General features: G+C 35.6%; 2 protein-coding genes across 2 annotated transcripts; one reads left to right on the forward strand and one right to left on the reverse strand.

Moving 5' to 3' along the window:
* The first annotated feature begins 12175 nt into the window (after positions 1-12175).
* On the forward strand, positions 12176-22382 carry LOC110176103 (Dpr-interacting protein alpha). Its single transcript, XM_086841131.1, has 5 exons — positions 12176-12269; positions 12348-12476; positions 19488-19607; positions 20397-20567; positions 20888-22382. Exons 2-5 carry the CDS (start codon positions 12401-12403, stop codon positions 21622-21624), a joined length of 1104 nt encoding a protein of 367 aa, XP_086697257.1. The 5' UTR covers positions 12176-12269; positions 12348-12400; the 3' UTR covers positions 21625-22382.
* Positions 18658-20335, reverse strand: LOC110176054 (uncharacterized). The gene is made up of 2 exons (XM_020942268.2): positions 20122-20335; positions 18658-19295 (listed from the first exon to the last, which is right to left on the reverse strand). Exon 2 carries the CDS (start codon positions 19264-19266, stop codon positions 18850-18852), a length of 417 nt encoding a protein of 138 aa, XP_020797927.2. The 5' UTR covers positions 19267-19295; positions 20122-20335; the 3' UTR covers positions 18658-18849.
* Positions 22383-26560: the final 4178 nt, after the last annotated feature.

Consider the following 26560-nt stretch of genomic DNA (forward strand, 5'->3'; position numbering starts at 1 on the left):
AAATTAATGCATTTTTGACAAAGTTATGCGAATTTTAAACTTTGACTGTCCCAAAAAATACTACAAAATTATTAAGTACAAATTTCGATTTTAAGAATCTTGCAGAGGAAAATATAATTTTTTTCAGTGAAGGAGCCATTTCCGACAATATAAATCATATATATTCTTGATCAGCATTAACAGACGAATCATTCTGGCCATCTCAGGTTGCAAAACAGACATTTCGAATTTTTTCAAAAAATTGTAAGGGGTTACATCGTTAAAATTGTGAAAAATCTAAAAAATAAATGGATTTCTTAAAAAGTTAAATTTGGTACGCAGATTTGTTAGGCGCCAAACAACTAACGCAGGAGCGGTTTCCGAATTGAAATTAATGCATTTTTGACAAAGTTATGCGAATTTTAAACTTTGACTGTCCCAAAAAATACTACAAAATTATTAAGTACAAATTTCGATTTTAAGAATCTTGCAGAGGAAAATATAATTTTTATCAGTGAAGGAGCCATTTCCGACCCTATAAATCATATATATTCTTGATCAGCATTAACAGGCGAATCTTTCTGGCCATCTAGGGTTGCAAAACAGACATTTCGAATTTTTTCAATAATTGTAAGGGGTTACATCGTTAAAATAGTGAAAAATCTAAAAAATAATTGGATTTCTCAAAAAGTTAAATTTGGTACGCAGATTTGTTAGGCGCCAAACAACTAACGCAGGAGCGGTTTCCGAATTGAAATTAATGCATTTTTGACAAAGTTATGCGAATTTTAACCTTGAATGTCCCAAAAAATACTACAAAATTATTAAGTACAAATTTCGATTTTAAGAATCTTGCAGAGGAAAATATAATTTTTTTCAGTGAAGGAGCCATTTCCGACCCTATAAATCATATATATTCTTGATCAGCATTAACAGGCGAATCTTTCTGGCCATCTAGGGTTGCAAAACAGACATTTCGAATTTTTTCAAAAAATTGTAAGGGGTTACATCGTTAAAATTGTGAAAAATCTAAAAAATAAATGGATCTCTTAAAAAGTTAAATTTGGTACGCAGATTTGTTGGGCGCCAAACAACTAACGCAGGAGCGGTTTCCGAATTGAAATTAATGCATTTTTAACAAAGTTATGCGAATTTTAAACTTTGACTGTCCCAAAAAATACTACAAAATTATTAAGTACAAATTTCGATTTTAAGAATCTTGCAGAGGAAAATATAATTTTTTCAGTGAAGGAGCCATTTCCGACCCTATAAATCATATATATTCTTGATCAGCATTAACAGGCGAATCTTTCTGGCCATCTAGGGTTGCAAAACAGACATTTCGAATTTTTTCAAAAAATTGTAAGGGGTTACATCGTTAAAATTGTGAAAAATCTAAAAAATAATTGGATTTCTCAAAAAGTTAAATTTGGTACGCAGATTTGTTAGGCGCCAAACAACTAACGCAGGAGCGGTTTCCGAATTGAAATTAATGCATTTTTGACAAAGTTATGCGAATTTTAAACTTTGACTGTCCCAAAAACTACTACAAAATTATTAAGTACAAATTTCGATTTTAAGAATCTTGCAGAGGAAAATATAATTTTTTTCAGTGAAGGAGCCATTTCCGACCCTATAAATCATATATATTCTTGATCAGCATTAACAGGCGAATCTTTCTGGCCATCTAGGGTTGCAAAACAGACATTTCGAATTTTTTCAAAAAATTGTAAGGGGTTACATCGTTAAAATTGTGAAAAATCTAAAAAATAATTGGATTTCTCAAAAAGTTAAATTTGGTACGCAGATTTGTTAGGCGCCAAACAACTAACGCAGGAGCGGTTTCCGAATTGAAATTAATGCATTTTTGACAAAGTTATGCGAATTTTAAACTTTGACTGTCCCAAAAACTACTACAAAATTATTAAGTACAAATTTCGATTTTAAGAATCTTGCAGAGGAAAATATAATTTTTTTCAGTGAAGGAGCCATTTCCGACCCTATAAATCATATATATTCTTGATCAGCATTAACAGGCGAATCTTTCTGGCCATCTAGGGTTGCAAAACAGACATTTCGAATTTTTTCAAAAAATTGTAAGGGGTTACATCGTTAAAATTGTGAAAAATCTAAAAAATAAATGGATTTCTTAAAAAGTTAAATTTGGTACGCAGATTTGTTGGGCGCCAAACAACTAACGCAGGAGCGGTTTCCGAATTGAAATTAATGCATTTTTGACAAAGTTATGCGAATTTTAAACTTTGACTGTCCCAAAAAATACTACAAAATTATTAAGTACAAATTTCGATTTTAAGAATCTTGCAGAGGAAAATATAATTTTTTTCAGTGAAGGAGCCATTTCCGACAATATAAATCATATATATTCTTGATCAGCATTAACAGACGAATCATTCTGGCCATCTCAGGTTGCAAAACAGACATTTCGAATTTTTTCAAAAAATTGTAAGGGGTTACATCGTTAAAATAGTGAAAAATCTAAAAAATAATTGGATTTCTCAAAAAGTTAAATTTGGTACGCAGATTTGTTAGGCGCCAAACAACTAACGCAGGAGCGGTTTCCGAATTGAAATTAATGCATTTTTGACAAAGTTATGCGAATTTTAACCTTGAATGTCCCAAAAAATACTACAAAATTATTAAGTACAAATTTCGATTTTAAGAATCTTGCAGAGGAAAATATAATTTTTTTCAGTGAAGGAGCCATTTCCGACCCTATAAATCATATATATTCTTGATCAGCATTAACAGGCGAATCTTTCTGGCCATCTAGGGTTGCAAAACAGACATTTCGAATTTTTTCAAAAAATTGTAAGGGGTTACATCGTTAAAATTGTGAAAAATCTAAAAAATAAATGGATCTCTTAAAAAGTTAAATTTGGTACGCAGATTTGTTGGGCGCCAAACAACTAACGCAGGAGCGGTTTCCGAATTGAAATTAATGCATTTTTAACAAAGTTATGCGAATTTTAAACTTTGACTGTCCCAAAAAATACTACAAAATTATTAAGTACAAATTTCGATTTTAAGAATCTTGCAGAGGAAAATATAATTTTTTCAGTGAAGGAGCCATTTCCGACCCTATAAATCATATATATTCTTGATCAGCATTAACAGGCGAATCTTTCTGGCCATCTAGGGTTGCAAAACAGACATTTCGAATTTTTTCAAAAAATTGTAAGGGGTTACATCGTTAAAATTGTGAAAAATCTAAAAAATAATTGGATTTCTCAAAAAGTTAAATTTGGTACGCAGATTTGTTAGGCGCCAAACAACTAACGCAGGAGCGGTTTCCGAATTGAAATTAATGCATTTTTGACAAAGTTATGCGAATTTTAAACTTTGACTGTCCCAAAAACTACTACAAAATTATTAAGTACAAATTTCGATTTTAAGAATCTTGCAGAGGAAAATATAATTTTTTTCAGTGAAGGAGCCATTTCCGACCCTATAAATCATATATATTCTTGATCAGCATTAACAGGCGAATCTTTCTGGCCATCTAGGGTTGCAAAACAGACATTTCGAATTTTTTCAAAAAATTGTAAGGGGTTACATCGTTAAAATTGTGAAAAATCTAAAAAATAATTTAATTTCTTAAAAAGTTAAATTTGGTACGCAGATTTGTTAGGCGCCAAACAACTAACGCAGGAGCGGTTTCCGAATTGAAATTAATGCATTTTTGACAAAGTTATGCGAATTTTAAACTTTGACTGTCCCAAAAACTACTACAAAATTATTAAGTACAAATTTCGATTTTAAGAATCTTGCAGAGGAAAATATAATTTTTTTCAGTGAAGGAGCCATTTCCGACCCTATAAATCATATATATTCTTGATCAGCATTAACAGGCGAATCTTTCTGGCCATCTAGGGTTGCAAAACAGACATTTCGAATTTTTTCAAAAAATTGTAAGGGGTTACATCGTTAAAATTGTGAAAAATCTAAAAAATAAATGGATTTCTTAAAAAGTTAAATTTGGTACGCAGATTTGTTGGGCGCCAAACAACTAACGCAGGAGCGGTTTCCGAATTGAAATTAATGCATTTTTGACAAAGTTATGCGAATTTTAAACTTTGACTGTCCCAAAAAATACTACAAAATTATTAAGTACAAATTTCGATTTTAAGAATCTTGCAGAGGAAAATATAATTTTTTTCAGTGAAGGAGCCATTTCCGACAATATAAATCATATATATTCTTGATCAGCATTAACAGACGAATCATTCTGGCCATCTCAGGTTGCAAAACAGACATTTCGAATTTTTTCAAAAAATTGTAAGGGGTTACATCGTTAAAATTGTGAAAAATCTAAAAAATAAATGGATTTCTTAAAAAGTTAAATTTGGTACGCAGATTTGTTAGGCGCCAAACAACTAACGCAGGAGCGGTTTCCGAATTGAAATTAATGCATTTTTGACAAAGTTATGCGAATTTTAAACTTTGACTGTCCCAAAAAATACTACAAAATTATTAAGTACAAATTTCGATTTTAAGAATCTTGCAGAGGAAAATATAATTTTTATCAGTGAAGGAGCCATTTCCGACCCTATAAATCATATATATTCTTGATCAGCATTAACAGGCGAATCTTTCTGGCCATCTAGGGTTGCAAAACAGACATTTCGAATTTTTTCAATAATTGTAAGGGGTTACATCGTTAAAATAGTGAAAAATCTAAAAAATAATTGGATTTCTCAAAAAGTTAAATTTGGTACGCAGATTTGTTAGGCGCCAAACAACTAACGCAGGAGCGGTTTCCGAATTGAAATTAATGCATTTTTGACAAAGTTATGCGAATTTTAACCTTGAATGTCCCAAAAAATACTACAAAATTATTAAGTACAAATTTCGATTTTAAGAATCTTGCAGAGGAAAATATAATTTTTTTCAGTGAAGGAGCCATTTCCGACCCTATAAATCATATATATTCTTGATCAGCATTAACAGGCGAATCTTTCTGGCCATCTAGGGTTGCAAAACAGACATTTCGAATTTTTTCAAAAAATTGTAAGGGGTTACATCGTTAAAATTGTGAAAAATCTAAAAAATAAATGGATCTCTTAAAAAGTTAAATTTGGTACGCAGATTTGTTGGGCGCCAAACAACTAACGCAGGAGCGGTTTCCGAATTGAAATTAATGCATTTTTAACAAAGTTATGCGAATTTTAAACTTTGACTGTCCCAAAAAATACTACAAAATTATTAAGTACAAATTTCGATTTTAAGAATCTTGCAGAGGAAAATATAATTTTTTTCAGTGAAGGAGCCATTTCCGACCCTATAAATCATATATATTCTTGATCAGCATTAACAGGCGAATCTTTCTGGCCATCTAGGGTTGCAAAACAGACATTTCGAATTTTTTCAAAAAATTGTAAGGGGTTACATCGTTAAAATTGTGAAAAATCTAAAAAATAATTTAATTTCTTAAAAAGTTAAATTTGGTACGCAGATTTGTTAGGCGCCAAACAACTAACGCAGGAGCGGTTTCCGAATTGAAATTAATGCATTTTTGACAAAGTTATGCGAATTTTAAACTTTGACTGTCCCAAAAACTACTACAAAATTATTAAGTACAAATTTCGATTTTAAGAATCTTGCAGAGGAAAATATAATTTTTTTCAGTGAAGGAGCCATTTCCGACCCTATAAATCATATATATTCTTGATCAGCATTAACAGGCGAATCTTTCTGGCCATCTAGGGTTGCAAAACAGACATTTCGAATTTTTTCAAAAAATTGTAAGGGGTTACATCGTTAAAATTGTGAAAAATCTAAAAAATAATTGGATTTCTTAAAAAGTTAAATTTGGTACGCAGATTTGTTAGGCGCCAAACAACTAACGCAGGAGCGGTTTCCGAATTGAAATTAATGCATTTTTGACAAAGTTATGCGAATTTTAAACTTTGACTGTCCCAAAAACTACTACAAAATTATTAAGTACAAATTTCGATTTTAAGAATCTTGCAGAGGAAAATATAATTTTTTTCAGTGAAGGAGCCATTTCCGACCCTATAAATCATATATATTCTTGATCAGCATTAACAGGCGAATCTTTCTGGCCATCTAGGGTTGCAAAACAGACATTTCGAATTTTTTCAATAATTGTAAGGGGTTACATCGTTAAAATAGTGAAAAATCTAAAAAATAAATGGATTTCTTAAAAAGTTAAATTTGGTACGCAGATTTGTTAGGCGCCAAACAACTAACGCAGGAGCGGTTTCCGAATTGAAATTAATGCATTTTTGACAAAGTTATGCGAATTTTAACCTTGAATGTCCCAAAAAATACTACAAAATTATTAAGTACAAATTTCGATTTTAAGAATCTTGCAGAGGAAAATATAATTTTTTTCAGTGAAGGAGCCATTTCCGACCCTATAAATCATATATATTCTTGATCAGCATTAACAGGCGAATCTTTCTGGCCATCTAGGGTTGCAAAACAGACATTTCGAATTTTTTCAAAAAATTGTAAGGGGTTACATCGTTAAAATTGTGAAAAATCTAAAAAATAAATGGATTTCTTAAAAAGTTAAATTTGGTACGCAGATTTGTTGGGCGCCAAACAACTAACGCAGGAGCGGTTTCCGAATTGAAATTAATGCATTTTTGACAAAGTTATGCGAATTTTAAACTTTGACTGTCCCAAAAAATACTACAAAATTATTAAGTACAAATTTCGATTTTAAGAATCTTGCAGAGGAAAATATAATTTTTTTCAGTGAAGGAGCCATTTCCGACAATATAAATCATATATATTCTTGATCAGCATTAACAGACGAATCATTCTGGCCATCTCAGGTTGCAAAACAGACATTTCGAATTTTTTCAAAAAATTGTAAGGGGTTACATCGTTAAAATTGTGAAAAATCTAAAAAATAAATGGATTTCTTAAAAAGTTAAATTTGGTACGCAGATTTGTTAGGCGCCAAACAACTAACGCAGGAGCGGTTTCCGAATTGAAATTAATGCATTTTTGACAAAGTTATGCGAATTTTAAACTTTGACTGTCCCAAAAAATACTACAAAATTATTAAGTACAAATTTCGATTTTAAGAATCTTGCAGAGGAAAATATAATTTTTATCAGTGAAGGAGCCATTTCCGACCCTATAAATCATATATATTCTTGATCAGCATTAACAGGCGAATCTTTCTGGCCATCTAGGGTTGCAAAACAGACATTTCGAATTTTTTCAATAATTGTAAGGGGTTACATCGTTAAAATAGTGAAAAATCTAAAAAATAATTGGATTTCTCAAAAAGTTAAATTTGGTACGCAGATTTGTTAGGCGCCAAACAACTAACGCAGGAGCGGTTTCCGAATTGAAATTAATGCATTTTTGACAAAGTTATGCGAATTTTAACCTTGAATGTCCCAAAAAATACTACAAAATTATTAAGTACAAATTTCGATTTTAAGAATCTTGCAGAGGAAAATATAATTTTTTTCAGTGAAGGAGCCATTTCCGACCCTATAAATCATATATATTCTTGATCAGCATTAACAGGCGAATCTTTCTGGCCATCTAGGGTTGCAAAACAGACATTTCGAATTTTTTCAAAAAATTGTAAGGGGTTACATCGTTAAAATTGTGAAAAATCTAAAAAATAAATGGATCTCTTAAAAAGTTAAATTTGGTACGCAGATTTGTTGGGCGCCAAACAACTAACGCAGGAGCGGTTTCCGAATTGAAATTAATGCATTTTTAACAAAGTTATGCGAATTTTAAACTTTGACTGTCCCAAAAAATACTACAAAATTATTAAGTACAAATTTCGATTTTAAGAATCTTGCAGAGGAAAATATAATTTTTTCAGTGAAGGAGCCTTTCCGACCCTATAAATCATATATATTCTTGATCAGCATTAACAGGCGAATCTTTCTGGCCATCTAGGGTTGCAAAACAGACATTTCGAATTTTTTCAAAAAATTGTAAGGGGTTACATCGTTAAAATTGTGAAAAATCTAAAAAATAATTGGATTTCTCAAAAAGTTAAATTTGGTACGCAGATTTGTTAGGCGCCAAACAACTAACGCAGGAGCGGTTTCCGAATTGAAATTAATGCATTTTTGACAAAGTTATGCGAATTTTAAACTTTGACTGTCCCAAAAACTACTACAAAATTATTAAGTACAAATTTCGATTTTAAGAATCTTGCAGAGGAAAATATAATTTTTTTCAGTGAAGGAGCCATTTCCGACCCTATAAATCATATATATTCTTGATCAGCATTAACAGGCGAATCTTTCTGGCCATCTAGGGTTGCAAAACAGACATTTCGAATTTTTTCAAAAAATTGTAAGGGGTTACATCGTTAAAATTGTGAAAAATCTAAAAAATAATTGGATTTCTTAAAAAGTTAAATTTGGTACGCAGATTTGTTAGGCGCCAAACAACTAACGCAGGAGCGGTTTCCGAATTGAAATTAATGCATTTTTGACAAAGTTATGCGAATTTTAAACTTTGACTGTCCCAAAAACTACTACAAAATTATTAAGTACAAATTTCGATTTTAAGAATCTTGCAGAGGAAAATATAATTTTTTTCAGTGAAGGAGCCATTTCCGACCCTATAAATCATATATATTCTTGATCAGCATTAACAGGCGAATCTTTCTGGCCATCTAGGGTTGCAAAACAGACATTTCGAATTTTTTCAAAAAATTGTAAGGGGTTACATCGTTAAAATTGTGAAAAATCTAAAAAATAATTGGATTTCTCAAAAAGTTAAATTTGGTACGCAGATTTGTTAGGCGCCAAACAACTAACGCAGGAGCGGTTTCCGAATTGAAATTAATGCATTTTTGACAAAGTTATGCGAATTTTAAACTTTGACTGTCCCAAAAACTACTACAAAATTATTAAGTACAAATTTCGATTTTAAGAATCTTGCAGAGGAAAATATAATTTTTATCAGTGAAGGAGCCATTTCCGACCCTATAAATCATATATATTCTTGATCAGCATTAACAGGCGAATCTTTCTGGCCATCTCAGGTTGCAAAACAGACATTTCGAATTTTTTCAAAAAATTGTAAGGGGTTACATCGTTAAAATTGTGAAAAATCTAAAAAACAAATAGATTTCTTAAAAAGTTAAATTTGGTACGCAGATTTGTTAGGCGCCAAACAACTAACGCAGGAGCGGTTTCCGAATTGAAATTAATGCATTTTTAACAAAGTTATGCGAATTTTAAACTTTGACTGTCCCAAAAAATACTACAAAATTATTAAGTACAAATTTCGATTTAAAGAATCTTGCAGAGGAAAATATAATTTTTTTCAGTAAAGGAGCCATTTCCGACCCTATAAATCATGTAAATTCTTGATCAGCATTAACAGGCGAATCTTTCTGGCCATCTCAGGTTGCAAAACAGACATTTCGAATTTTTTCAAAAAATTGTAATTCGTTAAAATTGTGAAAAATCTAAAAAATAATTGGATTTCTTAAAAAGTTAAATTTGGTATGCAGATTTGTTAGGCGCCAAACAACTAACGCAGGAGCGGTTTCCGAATTGAAATTAATGCATTTTTGACAAAGTTATGCGAATTTTAAACTTTGACTGTCCCAAAAAATACTACAAAATTATTAAGTACAAATTTCGATTTTAAGAATCTTGCAGAGGAAAATATAATTTTTGTCAGTGAAGGAGCCATTTCCGACCCTATAAATCATATATATTCTTGATCAGCATTAACAGGCGAATCTTTCTGGCCATCTCAGGTTGCAAAACAGACATTTCGAATTTATTCAAAAAATTATAAGGCGATGTAACCCCTTACAAAATTGTCACTGCATTTCTATATTAGTTATGAAATGCTAAGACGTTGCTTTTAGTTTATAAATATTGATAAATATTGATGCAAAGAATGTGAATATTTTATAGTAAGTTTGGCTCCGTTTCCGATTTGATCCTTTAACAACTGCAAACTTCAAGTGTATAAAAACTTCGCCTGTTCGAAGCTAGTTATTTATTAAATTTGAACAGACAAGTCTCTCTATTTTCTTAAAGAAATCACAAAGAAAACTTTGACTGCATCAAAATTCCATTTAGTATTAAAAGGAAGTCTCCAACTCCTGCTCAACATCTCGCACTGCCACATCCCATTTTCTCGTTCGGTGTAATAATGTCAACAAATTAAGTGACACTTCATTTCTCTTGATTTAGCACCGTAACTCCTTGGCTACCCTGGCCTTAAGGCCAACGAGTGTTTTAGGCTGTTGAAAAAGATAAGAAAAATGTTAGTCTCAAGGATCAGAAGGATCTACTAATAATTTAAATACATAGTTAAGATTGGGTCTAGTTAAAAGCTAGCTTAAAATAGGAGATAATTTAGTAAGCAATTAAGCTTTGGAAATATTTACTTGACTGACAATACAAGTAGAAATATTTAAAAATTTGTTATAAATAAAAAGTTTTAAGTATTTTTTGGGCATAATTGGGATTTAAAAATTGTACTTCGATTGATTTCCATTGATTCCATAATGCTGTATGCCATTTTCCAGGGTATTTGGATATTAGGAACATTCCCTAAGTCCCTAATTTGTGTTGGTTATTCTCCAACAGCTAAAAGAGGGGCTTGGGTTTGGGTCTGCTGATTTATGAACTTGACCGCAACCACGAAGTGTTGCTCTCGTTTTCCTTTTATTTTATTTTTTTAACGATTTAACCGCAAAATGATGAAACGATGGCGATAAGCGCGTTTCACCGCTTTTCCATGTGTGAATGTGTGGGAGTGTGTGAGCGTGGAAAGCTATTAGAGAGCTTGTCTGCGAATTTTCATTTTTTTCCCCCTCGATTTTTTGTTTTTACGTCTGTTCATTTTTAATGCCACTTAGTGCAAATCTCTTAAAATGTATTCAACTTTTGCGTTACGAACATTAAAAGCTTCCACTAATAAACTCAAGGGTTAAGCTGAATACCGATCAGAGGAATAAAATTCGTAAGAACAAATAAAAATATATATTCTATATATTTCAACTATTTAATTTAAACTAAATATAAACTCCGATTCAAGCCACTCTCATCAGACAAGGAGCAAAAAAAAGGCCACGCAGCGAGGGGCTTTCCATCAGTTGGCGGGTAAAATTCGCTTTGTTTGAGCCAAGTTCGCGTCTTGTGTCTGGCTGTGTCTTTAGGCCATGTAAATTGCACTTGATTCTGGCAAAAAGTTCCTACAGATTTTCCTAGAGATTTTCATACAGATTCCTCCTTTTGGATTTCCCCCCCGCACCACCACAAAACCGCACTCACACACAAGTATTTCATCTTGGCCACGACTAAAAATGGCTAAGCAACTGCCGCTGACTGTTAGCCAACTGTTTGGCCATTGTGTTTGGCCATGTGGGTGTGTTGGTTGATTCTCTTTTTAGCCATTTTGCATCTGTTTGCGGCATCATAAAAATTTACCACACCCGTGTCTGGTTCGCTGTTGAACAACTGCTGTCTTAACACGCATTTTCCTCACCCTCTCTCTCTCTCTGGTGATACCCTGTATTGTTTGAAGTGATTAGGGGTTGAATAGATTTTTAGAGTTATTGCTTGTTGAAAAAATATATTGTTTTTACATATTTTTTAAGTATTTGAAGTGTTTTAAAACAAGCTTAAAGGTGCAAAAGGAACTCTCCCAGCTTATTCCTTCCTTAAGACTTAATTTTAACCTTGGTTTTAGCATATAGAAATCTGGTTTTTTGCGTTTTTCAAATTCTAAATAAAATATTTAATATTTAATTATATAAAATATAGTTCTCATAGAGTATCCTTAGTTCACTTACACTTTTTTTCCAAATGCATCACACACTTGAGCTTCGGCGGCGGCGCCTGCTGGCTTCAAGCGTTTTGCCTATTTCCCAGCTCCTTGGATTGCACAAAAGTTTTTGCCTCAAACATGGGCACAATGGAGCCCTCGGCTGTAGAATGTAAGCTGAGGCATCGTCATATTAAATTTAATAAGCCACTGAACTTGAATATTTTCCATTTAGTATTTGCCATTTATGCCAAGGCGTTAGCCATTTCCGTTTCCGGTTTATGTGTTATGAACGGGAGGCAATAACTTTGATTGTTAGAGTTTGAAGATTGAGTTGGAATTTGGCTGGTTTTGAATTCACTATTTAATATAATTATACAACAAATTCTTTAATTATTGATATTTTATTTATATTTTTCTTTGCAGAGCTCGTGGCTATCCGGAACCGATTGTCACCTGGCGGCGTGAGGACGGCAATGAGATAGTCCTTAAGGACAATGTGGGCACTAAGACTCTAGGTGAGTACCTGACCCCCATTTAGAGGGGTTTCTATATTTCCATTTTTATTTAATTTTTCCTCTATCCTTGCCTTGCAGCACCCTCCTTTCGCGGCGAGGTCCTGAAGCTGTCAAAGATCTCTAGGAACGAGATGGGCTCCTACCTGTGCATCGCCTCCAATGGAGTGCCCCCATCGGTCTCCAAGCGGATCTCTCTTAGCATACACTGTGAGTACCCCTATCTCTTATATAGAGATATATATAAGATATATGTAGATATATAGATATATATGGATAGATATATGCAAACTATGCTCACTCTGTCCGCCGCACTGACCATCTCTGGCCCGGCGTTGCGCCATTAATTAGAGGCGCCTGCGGTTGGTCAACTTCATTCGGTGTCGGTGACGGTGCCTCGGTGTTGCATATCCAGTGGCAGTGGCAGTTGCAGGACTAGTACTAGCACCAGAGCCACCGCCTCATCATCAGTTGTCTTACAGCCTTACCAGCGGCATCAGTCTGCCAGCTTGGTTTTGTCCACGGCAGCTGCAGCGTTTATCTTACATTAAGTCCTACACATAAAGAACTTGGTGAATGATTCCTGATAAATTCCTGATCAAATATTTTACAGAATTTAATTTATAAAACTGGTTCTTGTTTTATTTAGTATATTATTTAGGGACCTCTCCTTTACATATTAAATCAGAACAAATATGTGATAAGCTAATATAATCCAGGGACTTTTACTATATACTCAGAACTCTGAACATTAAGTATATATGACCAGTAAGTAACTATGATCATTAAAACCCTTAACAAGTAAATATGTATCACCAGTAAGGATGTATGTATGATCAGTTACTAAATTTGAACACTATCAGACAATGACTTGCAACTTTTATAACACAACACATATCTGAGAGTTGGCCGGCAGCAGTCACTTCGTTCCGGGGATGACAGAACAAGTTGGGAATCATATGCACAGATGTGCGAGATTTGTTTTGGAACAAATTTAAGCTATTTGAGTGAAACGATGGAGTTGTTCTTCTATATAATTTTACTATTATATAAATCGGATCATGGCGAATCGGTGGACTATATACATATATAGACAAACATAAGTATATAGCAGCCAAAGAAAAGATCGGAAAATTTTTGATATACATCCTTTTAGTATTATTCTTCAATTTTGTGAAAAATTAAAAAAAAATCTAACTTCTATATCAATATCTTGTTATATCTCTATGTTGTTTCTAAAATTAGAATAAACGTTGACCCCTACCCCAAGACAATATATTTGTATACTGCTAACAAATCAGTAAAGCTAATATAATTATTTTCGCTCAGTGGACAGGAAGTCCATTTAAGGAGCTGCCCCCGCAGGCCAAAAGAAGCAGCCAGGAGTGAAAAAGGAAAAGCTGGACAAGTCCAGCAACAAAGGGGGAAGGGGGCGTTAAAAGGCATTGAAGACAGAAGGTAAACCCCGAGGTTTCCACTGCTTGTGTCCCATGTTCTATGTGCCGTGCTAACTCGATTGTCCTTGTTGTAATCCGTTTAAATCCTGTCACTGATACCGGCGCATTACCTGTGCTCCTCTTTTGTTGTTGTTGTTGGTTTTTTTTTTTTTGTGAGGCAGGAGGAAAATGCGGGGTAGTGACGGCAGGCAGGTGCCTTTTCGGTGGGCCACAGCTTTTTTGTCAAACTGTCTGCAGCACGTGCTGGATAGAGCTCCCTTTTTCCCGAACCCTCTGCCCCCTCCCTTTGTGTGCACTTTTGACTCTGCTGCCATGTGGCAGTTCACTCAATCATCGAGGCAGCTCAAAATGGGGGAACTTTGGGGGGAGGCGGGCCACTGCGTTTGTTTGTCCTGAAAACGCCTCCCGCCCCATTCCCTTTCGCCTTGTTTGTTTTTTTTGGCTCGTTTGCCACTGCAGCAGCAGCAACAGGGGGAAGCCCCTTGCCGCCCCTCGAGTTAGGTGGCAAAAATCACGCCTTTTAACATTTTGACATTGTGTTAATGCGGTCTTTAAGTGGCACTCGTATGTGAGGAATAACTTTAAAGTTAGGTACGACAAAGGTTAAAAAGAAAGGGTATTTTGTAGGGTGTTTTTTTTTTACAAGTAGATTAAATAAATAATTTATACCTTACTTAATTATTTATTACATTGTTAATCATTAAAGAGGAGAAATGGAGTTATATATATGTATTAGAAGAATTTATTTAAATTAGAACCTCAGAAAACATTTCTAACCCATAAATATAGTAAACAAAATTTTAAAATGAGTAATAATAATAAGCATTTTAAATTATTTAATAAACTTTAACAGGGTTAGAATTTATAAAGAATTTTATAGATAGAATTTATATAGAATTTTTAACACAAAACCAAAGCTTTAATTTTTTGTACCCTTGTACTAAGAAAAGGTTAAGAAAAAAGTGTATTAGATGGGGTTTTCTCAAGTAAATTGAATAATTTATTTATTTATATTACTTTGATAATAGTTAAACAATTAAAAAAATATGTCATAAATATTTTAGAACAATTTATTTTACGCACAGCTTCAGCAAATATTTTTAAGCTATACAAATAATAACTAAAAAATTAATTAATGTAGGATTAAATATTATTTAATAAACCCTAACAATACCAGAGCTATCAGCTATAATTATTATTTTTTTTTTAATTCAAAAATTTTTAATTTGAACTAAATTTAATTTTAACTTAATTTATTCTGACAAATTATTTGAAACCCCATAACCCAAAACCCATTTAACCCATAATATTAACAACTAATAAATAAATAACAATAATAAAAACAACATCATATTCAAGGTGTCAGCAAATGTCTAAGTTTCTAGAGATAAAAAATATATACAAATAATTTGGTAAATATATATTATACTTTCATCTTTTAATTCTTTTTATTAACTTAATTAAAAAAAATCAACTGACTACCAAAAGTTGGGTTTAAATTAAAGAAAAGGGTATTAATTGGGTTTTTCTTAAGTAAATTTATTAACTTATTTATTAATATTACTTTGTTAATCGTTAAATAATTCAAAAAAATATCATATATATTTTAGAAGAATTTATTTTAATGACACTTCCAACAAACATTTCTGACCCATAATTACTAATAAATGATTAAAAATAAAAAAAACATAGAGCAACATCATATTCAAGGTGTCAGCAAATGTCCAAGTTTGTAAAGATATGAAAAAATATATACAAATAATTTGAAATATATATATTTTTCCCCACAATTTCCTTTCGAATCTTAATTTAGAAAAATCGAGAGACTACCAACAGGTTTTCCACCATTCAAGTCCAACTTTTTCGGACTGCTTGTCAGCAGTAAACAGTTACTGGTTAACAGTTATCTTCGAGGAGCAGCGACTGCCGCTGCTGAGGTGGAAACCTGGGAAAACTTTTTGATCAACTGGAGAGTGGAGAGTGCTTCGCATTTCCCTTCCTCCCCTTTGGTTTTCCCTACTTTCCGCTGCGTGTTTACTTTTCCTGTTGCCATTTTGCAACAACTTCCTCGCAATTTGTTTGCCAAAGAGTTGGTGGATGCACCCAACCCAAACCCTCTCCCACCCGCACCCCACACACTTTTCCCGGTTGTCCCCGCTTTTCCGCTTTTAAGGGGAAACTTTTCCGGAGTCAGTTGCACGAGCAGATGCTCTCCAGCTGCTGCAACTGGCTGATAAAGCTACACGGCTAAAAAATTAAGGTATATTGCGTGGAATTTGAAGAGTAATTATAATTTTCTATTGGTAAATCTGACTAAAATATATTCCTAAATGAAATAAGGTTTATTTTCTATGGAAATAGGTTGAAATAAATTTAAGGATATTTAATTTGTATTTATTTTTTTTAATTTAGGATTTATAGAATTTAAATGAGAAATTTTAAGACATCTAACAAGAGATGATGGTTTTTCATTTTTAAACCTTCAAATGTAAATTTCATTTAAATATTAAATACTTAGTTTATTTTATATTTGTCCTCTCAACAATATATTTCTTTTCAACATTTCTTTAATATATACTTTTCTCTCAGTGCCTTGAAGCTTGCCGCTTTTGCGTTGAACCATTTCCGTTGCACTGCGCCTTCCGTTGCCGCCTTATTAGGCGCTTCCCCTAATTAGCTGCACCTATGGGATGTGCAACAGGAACTGGTAAAATATCCCGCTGGCAACATGCAACACATCCTTGCACCAATGAGTGTTCTATATGCTAGGCTATATCTCGGCTAACGCCGCGGATGTGGCATCTTGGTGTATACAATTTCACTCTCCCTTCACGGATGCAAGTTGGTCAGGAGGCACGCACGTTTGCACCTGTTATCCTGCGACAAAATGCTAAAAATCACGTTCGTGCAAAAGCCACCAAAAAGCAGCAAAAGAAAGGAATTCAAAATTGAAAACTGACCACTTTTTTTTAGAGATTTAGGAGAGTTAAAAAATGATCAAAAATTCTTTTAAATTATCTATTTTATCACTTTTTAATCTAGGTTTTCTTTATTTAACTTCAAGAACTTCCGTTAGGCATAGTCCCATCTTCCAGCCTGTGTCCATGAAACGCACTGTACGTGAAATCTGCTTACACCACGCATGAGTTCCGACTTTTTGTCACCTTCAACCAACTCGAGCTCAAGCTCTCTCCAATAACAATTGTCCACCAAAATGGGAGTCTCTCTACTCTGATGCTGCTGCTGCTCCTGCTACTGGGAAGAATGCTGGGAAAATGCTGGGAAAATTCAGGGAAATCGAAGCAAAGTCTGGGTAAAAAGGGGACGGGGGCGAGATGAGAACAGGTAGAAACGGCAAAGGTGGTCGAGTTGTGTGGAGATTGTAGCGAGTGGCAGCAGCTGACGACGTCATTAGTGCATATTTGTGGCTTTGTTTGCCGCAAAACTGAGCGAGAGCTGCAGAGCCGGCGAGGACCTGGCTGAATGCCCGAATGCCTCAATGGCTGAATGGCCCAAAAGGTGAAAGGTGAAAGGTTTGAAAGGTGGCCGTTGGCCACCAGGCAGGAACATGCTCAGAATAATCATTGCAAAATTGCAAATCGCCCAGCGAAAGTGCCGAGGGACTGCTCTGCAGCTCTGCCCAGACTACCGAATGGTGACTGGATACTGGCTACTGGCTACTGGCTACTGGCAACCGGCGACCCTTTATCCATAAATGCACTGGGGATAGACCCGAAATGTGGCAGTTGTCCGAACCATATCCCTCCCCCCGATCCCAGGGCCATGTGGATTAATCATCATCACGTATGGTCGATGGTCTGTTGGACGAAAATCAGCTCACAGAGGCGTCTATTTTTCTAGTAATATTTAGGTAAACTAAAATTAGTTAAATGAAATATGTTAATTTTATTATATTTTCTACTTAATTACGAAATTTCAATTAAATAGGCCAAATATTATGGCCAGAAATGAAAAAAAGTAAATTGTGCTCTGGTAACCCTAAAAAGTAGGCAATATTTTTATACATTAATTTACTCTTAAAGAAGATTGCTATTATTTGTAGATTTTCAGGACACAATGTTAGTATTTTTAAAGAATTTTTTTATGAACCGAAGTAGAAAATGTCAATTAATAAAAATTATACATTTCCTCAATGCTTTTCGAAATAAAATACCGTTTTATGTTGCATACATTTCACAACCCTTTTTGTTTTTAGTTTTTTAAGTATTGAATTTCGTGTAAATTTTGCAAACGATCGGCGGCAAAAGCAAAGTCAGAAAGTTATTCCATATATGCATATATGTATATATATGAAAATTTAAGAGTGAGGGCCAACCGCAAGCGGGATTAGAGATAGTTGATGGCCAAGACAGAAGGCAGTCGGCCATGGAAATCAATTAAAATCCCTCCGGCTGGGGACACTCTACGCATGGCGGGGGAGGACATCCGGAGGACACTTTTCCCAGAGTTCTGCAATCAACTATCAATGCACATGGCCGCAAATGTCTCAAGAGCCAAGAGTGGGCGGAGAAATGGATGGGGACAATGTGCAATCTGGCAGGGATCGGAGTGGAGCTCGAAGCTTGGAGCCCTTGCAGGTTTTACAAAACCACCAATTTTGGTCATGGCCGTACTCAGTCTCAGTCCCATCTCCGCACCCCCCTTAAATGCACGCCCCTGCTTTGGTCTTACCTGAAAAGGGAGCCTAAGTGACAATAAATACGAAAGTTCGGCCATCGGCAAAAGAGTTGTCAATGCAGAATAGACGCTCTCTGCATTCTGATGAGCTCTTTGGCTGCAGGAAAATGAGTGGGGAGAAAATTTTTGCTGGAAAGTCTGGGGGAGGCGACACACACCATCAAATTATGCCACACTCAATTGGCCTTCAAGTTCGCTAGCATTTGCCTCAAAGGTTTGAAATAATTTGCGAGTCCTTTGAATTTGGTGACAGGACGCCGTCTTTGTGTTTAGGTTTTAATTGGAACATATTTCTGATTGCATATGGGGGGGGGGGCTTGACAAATTACAAAATATATACATATGAAATGATATATATCATATTGATTTATAGTTATTGTTTTGTTGAATGCTAACGGCGCTTGGTCATATCCTTGTCTCCATTCTTCCTACTTTGATATAATAGCGATCGTATCCTGCTCGCCGAGTCCCTGATCCACTTGCAGTGGATCCTGCGGTGGCAAGGTATCATTATCCATACCCATGACCGGCATATTGGGATTAATCTGCGATCCGCTCACTATATTGATCGACATGCGCTTCATTTTGCATGCAGCTAGATCATCGTCTTCACTTCCGTTTCCGTTTTTGTAACCATTTCCGTTGTGGTTCGACTTTCCACTCTTCTTTAGCGACTTGACAGTAAGACCCACCAGCATACAGGTTACAGTGGCAGCGCCCACACACATCAGCGTCTTATGGGTGGGACGAAGACCGCTCACAAATCTACCAAAACCGGCAAGGAAAGCGAGTTTTTCCTCCGAGAAGCCCAGCTGATCGGTCAGGATCTTTGTACAGTTCAACATTTTCTCGGCTCGATCTTTTGAATCTAAAACTTGGAATTAAAGAACAATAAACTTTGAGAGCAGCCTAGTATTTACAAAGTAAAACAAAGAGTTTTGTACACAAAGTTGACTGTAAAACCCTTGGCTAATTCAAGAGTGGATCCTTTTATTTATTTAGCCATCTCTCAAACAATACCCCATAACACTCACTCTCGTATACTTCTGCTCCTGTGTCGTTACAGTTCACCCAGTCATCCAAGTGCCGAATCAATTAGTCGGCGCACCACTTGGCACTGATGTTCAAATCGAGTGTCACGTCGAGGCCTCGCCCAAATCAATTAACTACTGGATTAAGGACACGGGTAAGTGTGTGAGGAGACCTGTCTGCCTCATATATATATATATATAAAGATATATATGGATGCACATGTTGTAAAGGATGAAAGGGGGGGCCAGGGTACATGCATCTATGCAGATGCCGGTCCATGGGGCCGAGAGCGCATCATTACTCCATCGATTCGAATCGAATCGAGTCGGCTCGGTTGGCATTGTCATTAGTCAGTTGTCAGATTGTGGCACGTTCGTTCGTCTGCTCGTTCCAGGTGCTGCCGCGTCCAAAAAGGTTCCCTGCCCCCAGTTTTCCTCCCAAATTTCTAAATCCCTCTAGGTCTAGTTTATATGCTGTGTCTCTCTATGGTTATGTAAACTTACAGTCCAAAGTAAGAGAAATTTGTTATGAAATAAACAACTAGAGAGTCCAAGACTGGGCATCTTAAGAAGTCCCTACATTAGTTTATAAACATTAGTTTGTAAACAATATTCTTTGTAAAAAGTTCACTAAAGATAGCTAAACCAAGTCATAGTCTTTCCACTTACCTAAATGAAAATTACCATAGAGTTGAATCACTTTTCTTTTCAAAACACAGATTTTCCTTATGGAAATATATTGAGATTTGTAAATAAATTTTTTTTTTTCCTTTTGACTATTATTTTTTTGGATGCGAAGCGGTCTATACGAGAATATAATTTGAACTGAGTTTTATGAAAAGCAATGGAGACTGACACAAGTCGAAGTTAAGATTCAAAGCTTGCTTAATATAATATTTCTAATATATTTAATATCCTTTTTGTTTTTGATAATTACAAAACAGGTGAAATGATAGTCACATCTAACAAGTACCATGTCCAGGAGAGTACTCAGTCCATGTACGAGACAAAAATGTCAATGATAGTGCGAAAATTCCAAAAGGACGATGTCGGATCCTATCGCTGTATAGCCAAAAACTCTTTGGGTGAAGTTGACAGCAGCATCCGGTTATATGGTGAGTTTTATACGTAACTTTCTTTTGTACTTCATGAAGGAGTAACTACAGTTAAGGACACTCATTTATTATTATTTTAAGTTCGAAACCCTTCATAAACTGTAAGATTTAAGTGATTTTATTTATGTTTTATTTGCCTTAGAAGAAAGTTTTTAGTTACACTTAAATATTTACCACTTTTGACTCCATTTTTGTGAGTACAACTGTGCCAGCAGCTCATGTCAGATGTATCCGCGAAATGGGACGTATTTGCACCTTTGTTTCAATTACATTTTCTCATTTGCTCCTTTTGTTTTTTTTGCTCTTTCCTCTCACAACAGAAATCCCCGGACCGAATCGTAATAAAAATCCTTCGAACGGCGGCGGAAAAGGCGGCGGCGGCGGTGCTGGAGGCCTGGACGCGGATGCCAATGACATTTTAAAGCAGAAACAACAAGTCAAAGTCACCTACCAGCCGGACGACGAGGAGCTGCAGTACGGATCCTCTGAGGATTTCGATGGCGACGGTGGCTACGGCGATGGGGGAGGTCTGGGTGGTGTAGGTGGTGGTGGTGGTGGCTTGACACCGTTATCGCCGCACGTTTACTACACCAGCGGCAATAAACCGGCCACACATAAGCCAGGCAGCTCCGGCGGCAATCAGCATCAGCATCAACATCAGCAGCACCATCACCACCACCATCACCAGCAGCACGGAGCGGTCGCAGGTGGAGTTGGGGGTGTGGGTGGCGCAGGTGGAGCAGGTGGAGCAGGTGGAGCAGGCGGCGATTCAGGAGGTGGCGGCATCACCCGTAAGCCGACCTATTATGGCGGCAATACGGAAGGGCGCGTACCCATCGACAACAACGAAATGAGCTCCGGCGGCTCGCGATTACGGGGCAATACACCACGATGCCCCATCCTGATGCTGCTTCTCCTGCTGCTCACCCTGCCACTGTCACTGTCCCTGTCCTTGGACTCCTGGCCACGGAGTAGCCGGCAATGTCGACAGCCGCTCTTAATGGGTTTGTCGGCCATGTCCGGCTTTCTGCTCGCGCTCTGCCTCTGCCTCTTATAATACGCAGTCCAAATGGAACCGGCGACACATTCACCAGAAAACACATCCGCCAGGAGGACAGTCTCCCCAGCGAACAGCACACATGTTTTAGAGTGTAATACGCAGTCGAATGGATATTCGGTCACAATTTCACCAATACAACAGACACACTAAAAAACTCAACACTCACTTAGAACACACACTTTCATAATCAGTTAAAAAATTCCCTCAAGACATTACTGAGTAATAGACAAGACATTCAACAACAAAACTCTACGGTCTATATTTCTCCAAGAAACAGGACATTCAACAACACATACACCAACACAACTCCACAACAAATACTTTCTCTTCCAGGTTAAGTTGACTCATTGATCAACACACTTACCTAGACATTCAAAAAAAGATTAAGATTTCACCATCAAATCTCCACAACAGATACTCTTTCTCCAAGAGATAAAACAAGACATTAACAAACATAATGATCTAGAAAATAGTTACTCCAACACTTCCACTAAAACACTTAAAGCCAAATAACAAGCGTAAATACATTCAACACTCGACGGAAAACAAACATTCCAACATTAAAACATACACACATGTTGTAGTAGAAAATGTTAAATTGTTTAAAACAAAAACAAAAAGAAAACAAAAACAAAAATAATAACGACAGAAAAGCAAACAAAATTAAAAAAGAAAAACAGGGATGGTGTTTGGAGATGCATCCATATTTAGTGAATGTACTTATTAAACGCAAGAATTTCTAGTGTTACCGAAACGTTTTTTTAAGGGGGTTGCACAGTTAAGTAATCACAGCTAGCTTAAGGTTGAATTTAATCACAGTGCTAAGCGGTACCCAAAAGCATTTACAGTGTATCGAGCACTGAACAAAATAAAGGCACCCCCCCTATCACCAGAAGGGCCATCAATTTCGTACTTGTCATAATCGAAATAGTTTTAGGAGCCTCAGTCATGCATTTTCATGGATAATATATAAAATATTATAAGGATTTTTAATAATTAGTTTTGAGGAAGAATTTAAAGAAATTATTATTTAAGAGATACCATTTTTTGTTGGGCTTTATATGAATTGTGAAACATTGTTAAAACTATTGATACAAATTTTGAATATTAATATTTTGTATGGCAAATCTTTTAAAGGTTTTATTCTATTTACCAAGGTTTATGTAATAATTTCCTAAAGGATTCTTCTTGGATTCAGGATTATTATATATAAATATGTAAAGTCTTAACCCTCAAACAAAAAGTCAACTCATGAAGGAATATATATTTTCTTCAAATGTGGGAATATTTCGATTCTGAATTTGTGATTGATTAGCTAAATCCTATATTTTAAAATGTAGTAATACCATTTTAATATATTTTTTAAGCAATATTTCCTGTCTAGTTATCGGGTCCCTTTTGATTGTCCATTAATTAAAGAGACTTCAGACTTGATTCGCCCTTTTCCGCCCACCCTTATTTTCTTTTGATTTTCTCATTAAATTTTTTGGGGAGTCTTTCACCTTTTTCCCCGATTTTCGATTTCCCAAACCGATTTATACACATCTCCGTCGCTTTCCCAAAAAAAGGTCAATTAATGTGGGGAGAAATAATAAGTAAAACATGGTGAAACTTTTTGATTTCTGCAAAAGAAATGAAGAAAATCATTTCCTTAGCTTTCACTCCTTTTGTTTGGTCTTTCCGTTAATTTCGGGGCCAGTTTCGGTGACATTTGTTCATTTGTTAACTTTGATTGACACTCGGCGTATAATAAATGGGATTTGAGGTGGAAAGAGGGTCGTCTTATTTTTTGTAATCCCTTTTTTACCCGCCTGCAAATATCCTTCGTAATTTATGTGTTCCCAGAAAATATTTGATAATTGTGCGAGCGTTAAAGATAATTAAATTTTCGCATGTTTATGCAAATTATTCGCACACGCTGTGTTAACCCCATAAGCTCCGTGTCTCTTAAACCCTGACACCATCGCCTTAACCTCTTCTTGCTGGCACTGGTCTTAACCCAAAACATCACATCTCTCTCTCCTTTTTAGATTGTTCCTTATGCTTGCCAAAAAAACGTTCGCTTTCTTATTTTTCCCTTTACATTATTTAGTTTCTTTTTTTTTATGTGGAAAAGTCTGGCATCTTGTTTTTATTTTTGTACTATTTTTTCGAGTGTATGTTGTGTGTGTGTATGGCACAAGTTGTGGACACAGGAACTCTCGGCTCCCAGCTGCCGTCAGTTTTGTTGGTTGCATTTGCTTTTGATGAATTACTTGCATGTCAGTTAACCACACACACACACACTCCCAGACATACACACTCACACACACACACACACATTTTAATGAAATGAAAACTTTTTGGCAAAGTGAATTTCATTGTAAGCAACCCTCCACTTCCACCAAAAACCAAAAACAATCCTCTGCCAGAACTTACAACTAAGATGATAAAAACAACAAGAAAAAAAAATAAAAAAATAAAAAAAAAATAAAACTGAAGAAAAGGAGTCCTTCTTCCTGCCTGCAAATATACAAAACCGCCAAAAGCTGCCACTGATGATGATAATAAGACGCTGACAACCGCAGCAACAGCAACAGGACGAACAGCAGCAGCAGCAGCAGCAGCAGCAGCAGCAACAGCAACAGCAACATCCTACACCCCAAAGAAACATGTCAGCAGCAGGCTTGGCAAAGGCGGGGGCAGGGGCTCGGAAAATGGGCGGAAAATGCGAAGGAGTGTTGGCCACGTTGACACAAGTGTTTCGAATTACACCGAGAAGCCCAAGAAGAAGGAAGCCAAGCGGCAGCAGCAGTTCCACATTGGAACTAGTCAAGCGGTAGCAACACTCATCCTGTTGTTGCAGCAACTACTGATGCTGCTGTTGCTGTTGCTGTTGCTGTTGCTGTTGCTGTTGCTGTTGCTGCTGCTGCTGTTGCTGCTGCTGCCTGTTGGCCGTGTTAATGTTGTAGATGTGGCCTGTTTGCTGGACGCCTCATGTTGCCACTACAATATATAATTTCCTATAGTTTACTTATAAATAAGAAGGTCACAGAAATAAAAGCAAATGAATAATAAGTAAATTTATAATATTTATTATTAGAGTTCAATTTAATTTAATTATTTTATGTTTTGATATTAGATTTCAGTTATATATTTATTAATTTATAAGAAGTATTTCCAGGAATTTGTTTTCTTGTGCATTGCTTAATCAGAACATACTTATAATTTGTGTAATAATCCCCCTTACAATTATTAGCTTTTATTTCTTATTATTTCAGATTATTTTCTTATTTGTGAAAGTCGAAGCCACAGACAATAGCTAATTCATTTGTTGTTCATTTTAAGCCTTATATTTGCTGAGAGGATGTTGCTGTTGCTCCTTTGTTGCCATTGCAAATAGTTGACGCTGCTTCTGCTCCTGTTGCTGCCTTTAAACGCGCGAGTCCTTTGTTGTTTCGTATTGTATTGCGTAAATGGCACAACAAATACAAATGCGAATGTGGAAAATATATGCAGCACAGCAACAACAATGCCAGACAATCGGGTACAAAATACATACACTGGGCGCAGTTGGTGTTATTTATTTGAATTGATTTATATTTGCACCATTTACATTCAAACTTTCGAATTTTGGGATAAAATAAATTAAATTTTGACAGAAAATAATATTTTTAATAGTTTAAACATTACATAGTCTTCAAATATATATTCAAAAATATGTTCTTTATTAAATCTTCTTACTGAAAATATACTATTTTATTTCTTTTTGTTTTATTTCCCATTTCTTCACTTTTAGTCTCTTTTTGGGCTTTAATTATTTTTTCACAGTGCATGCATGTGTATTTTGCTGCTTATGATGGTTATGGAGCCGCAGTTTAAGTTGTTTTTTGGGGCTTTCCGCGACACTTGTAATCAAGTTTTCCACCCAGTTTTTCCCCCTTCCGGCTCGCATGTGTGCCAGCGTTGCCTACTTTTGAGGGCAGGCAAAGGAAAAGGACAAGCTGCTTGGGAAATGTACGTTTTGTGATTGGAGCGATGCCGCTTAATTGCTCTATTTGATGCCGTCAAATTGTATTTTAATTTCGCATTTCCCTTTTTTTATCATTCTTGCTTTTTGCTGCGACTGCTGTCTTTAAGTTGCCTTTGTTTCGAGGGGGAAGAGCATAAAAATTAAGGAAGCGTAATGAGAGTCCTAGGGTGTTCTTGGAACATTTAGTAATTAATTATATAGTAAAATTTAATATTTTATCTATGGATCTATAATTTAATATGTTACAAACATCTCTTAATTCTTCTTTTTTTTAAGATTTATTTCCCTTGTTCCCAGGAGTCACTTTTAAAGCCTGTATTAAATATGACTTACCATGGACAACCTTAACCTGAGTGATATCCTTATTTTCCGGCTTTTTTACAGCCATCTTCATAATTTCTTTTCTTTTTCTTTTTTTCCTTACTTCTCCTTGTTTTTTGGCCATTCTTTTGGCGTACTTTTACCATCCGCCTTTTGTTTTACTGCGGTTTATTGTGTTATGCAGTGTGGCAGCAAACTTGTATCTATTTAAATTTTGTGTGTGGCAACATGTTTATTTTATAACCCCGAGGCAAGTACTGCAGAGGTATGAGTGGCGGGAGTGGAAAATGTTGAGTGGAGGGAGAGGGGACGCACTGGAAAATGCAGGTTCCGATGCGAGGTACGGCGGGGGGAGTATAGGAACCGGGGAGTTTCCTTCATGTTTGACGGAAGTTTAATTGAATACACCGCTTACCAAGGAGAACTGAGAGGAGGGAAGGAGGGAGGTGTGTGTTTGTGTTTGTGTGAGTGTGCGTGTGTTGGCCGCAAAACATTTCCCGCATTTTCCGGATGGAGTGTGGGAAGGGAAATACAGCCGGGGTAAAACGGGACAGCAGCCCGCTAAAACAAATGGCAATCAAGTTGAATTGTTACACACAC

Source organism: Drosophila serrata, unplaced genomic scaffold (genome assembly GCF_035046125.1).
Source record: "Drosophila serrata isolate PLE 108 unplaced genomic scaffold, ASM3504612v1 contig_6, whole genome shotgun sequence".
NCBI lineage: Eukaryota > Metazoa > Arthropoda > Insecta > Diptera > Drosophilidae > Drosophila > Drosophila serrata.

Coding starts and splice junctions, on each gene's coding strand:
- LOC110176103 (XM_086841131.1), top strand. CDS start 12,401: ATGGGCTCCTACCTGTGCATCGCCTCCAATGGAGTGCCCCCATCGGTC. Junction 12,477..19,487: donor GATCTCTCTTAGCATACACT/GTGAGTACCCCT, acceptor GTGTCGTTACAG/TTCACCCAGTCATCCAAGTG. Junction 19,608..20,396: donor CTACTGGATTAAGGACACGG/GTAAGTGTGTGA, acceptor ATTACAAAACAG/GTGAAATGATAGTCACATCT.
- LOC110176054 (XM_020942268.2), bottom strand. CDS start 19,266: ATGTTGAACTGTACAAAGATCCTGACCGATCAGCTGGGCTTCTCGGAG.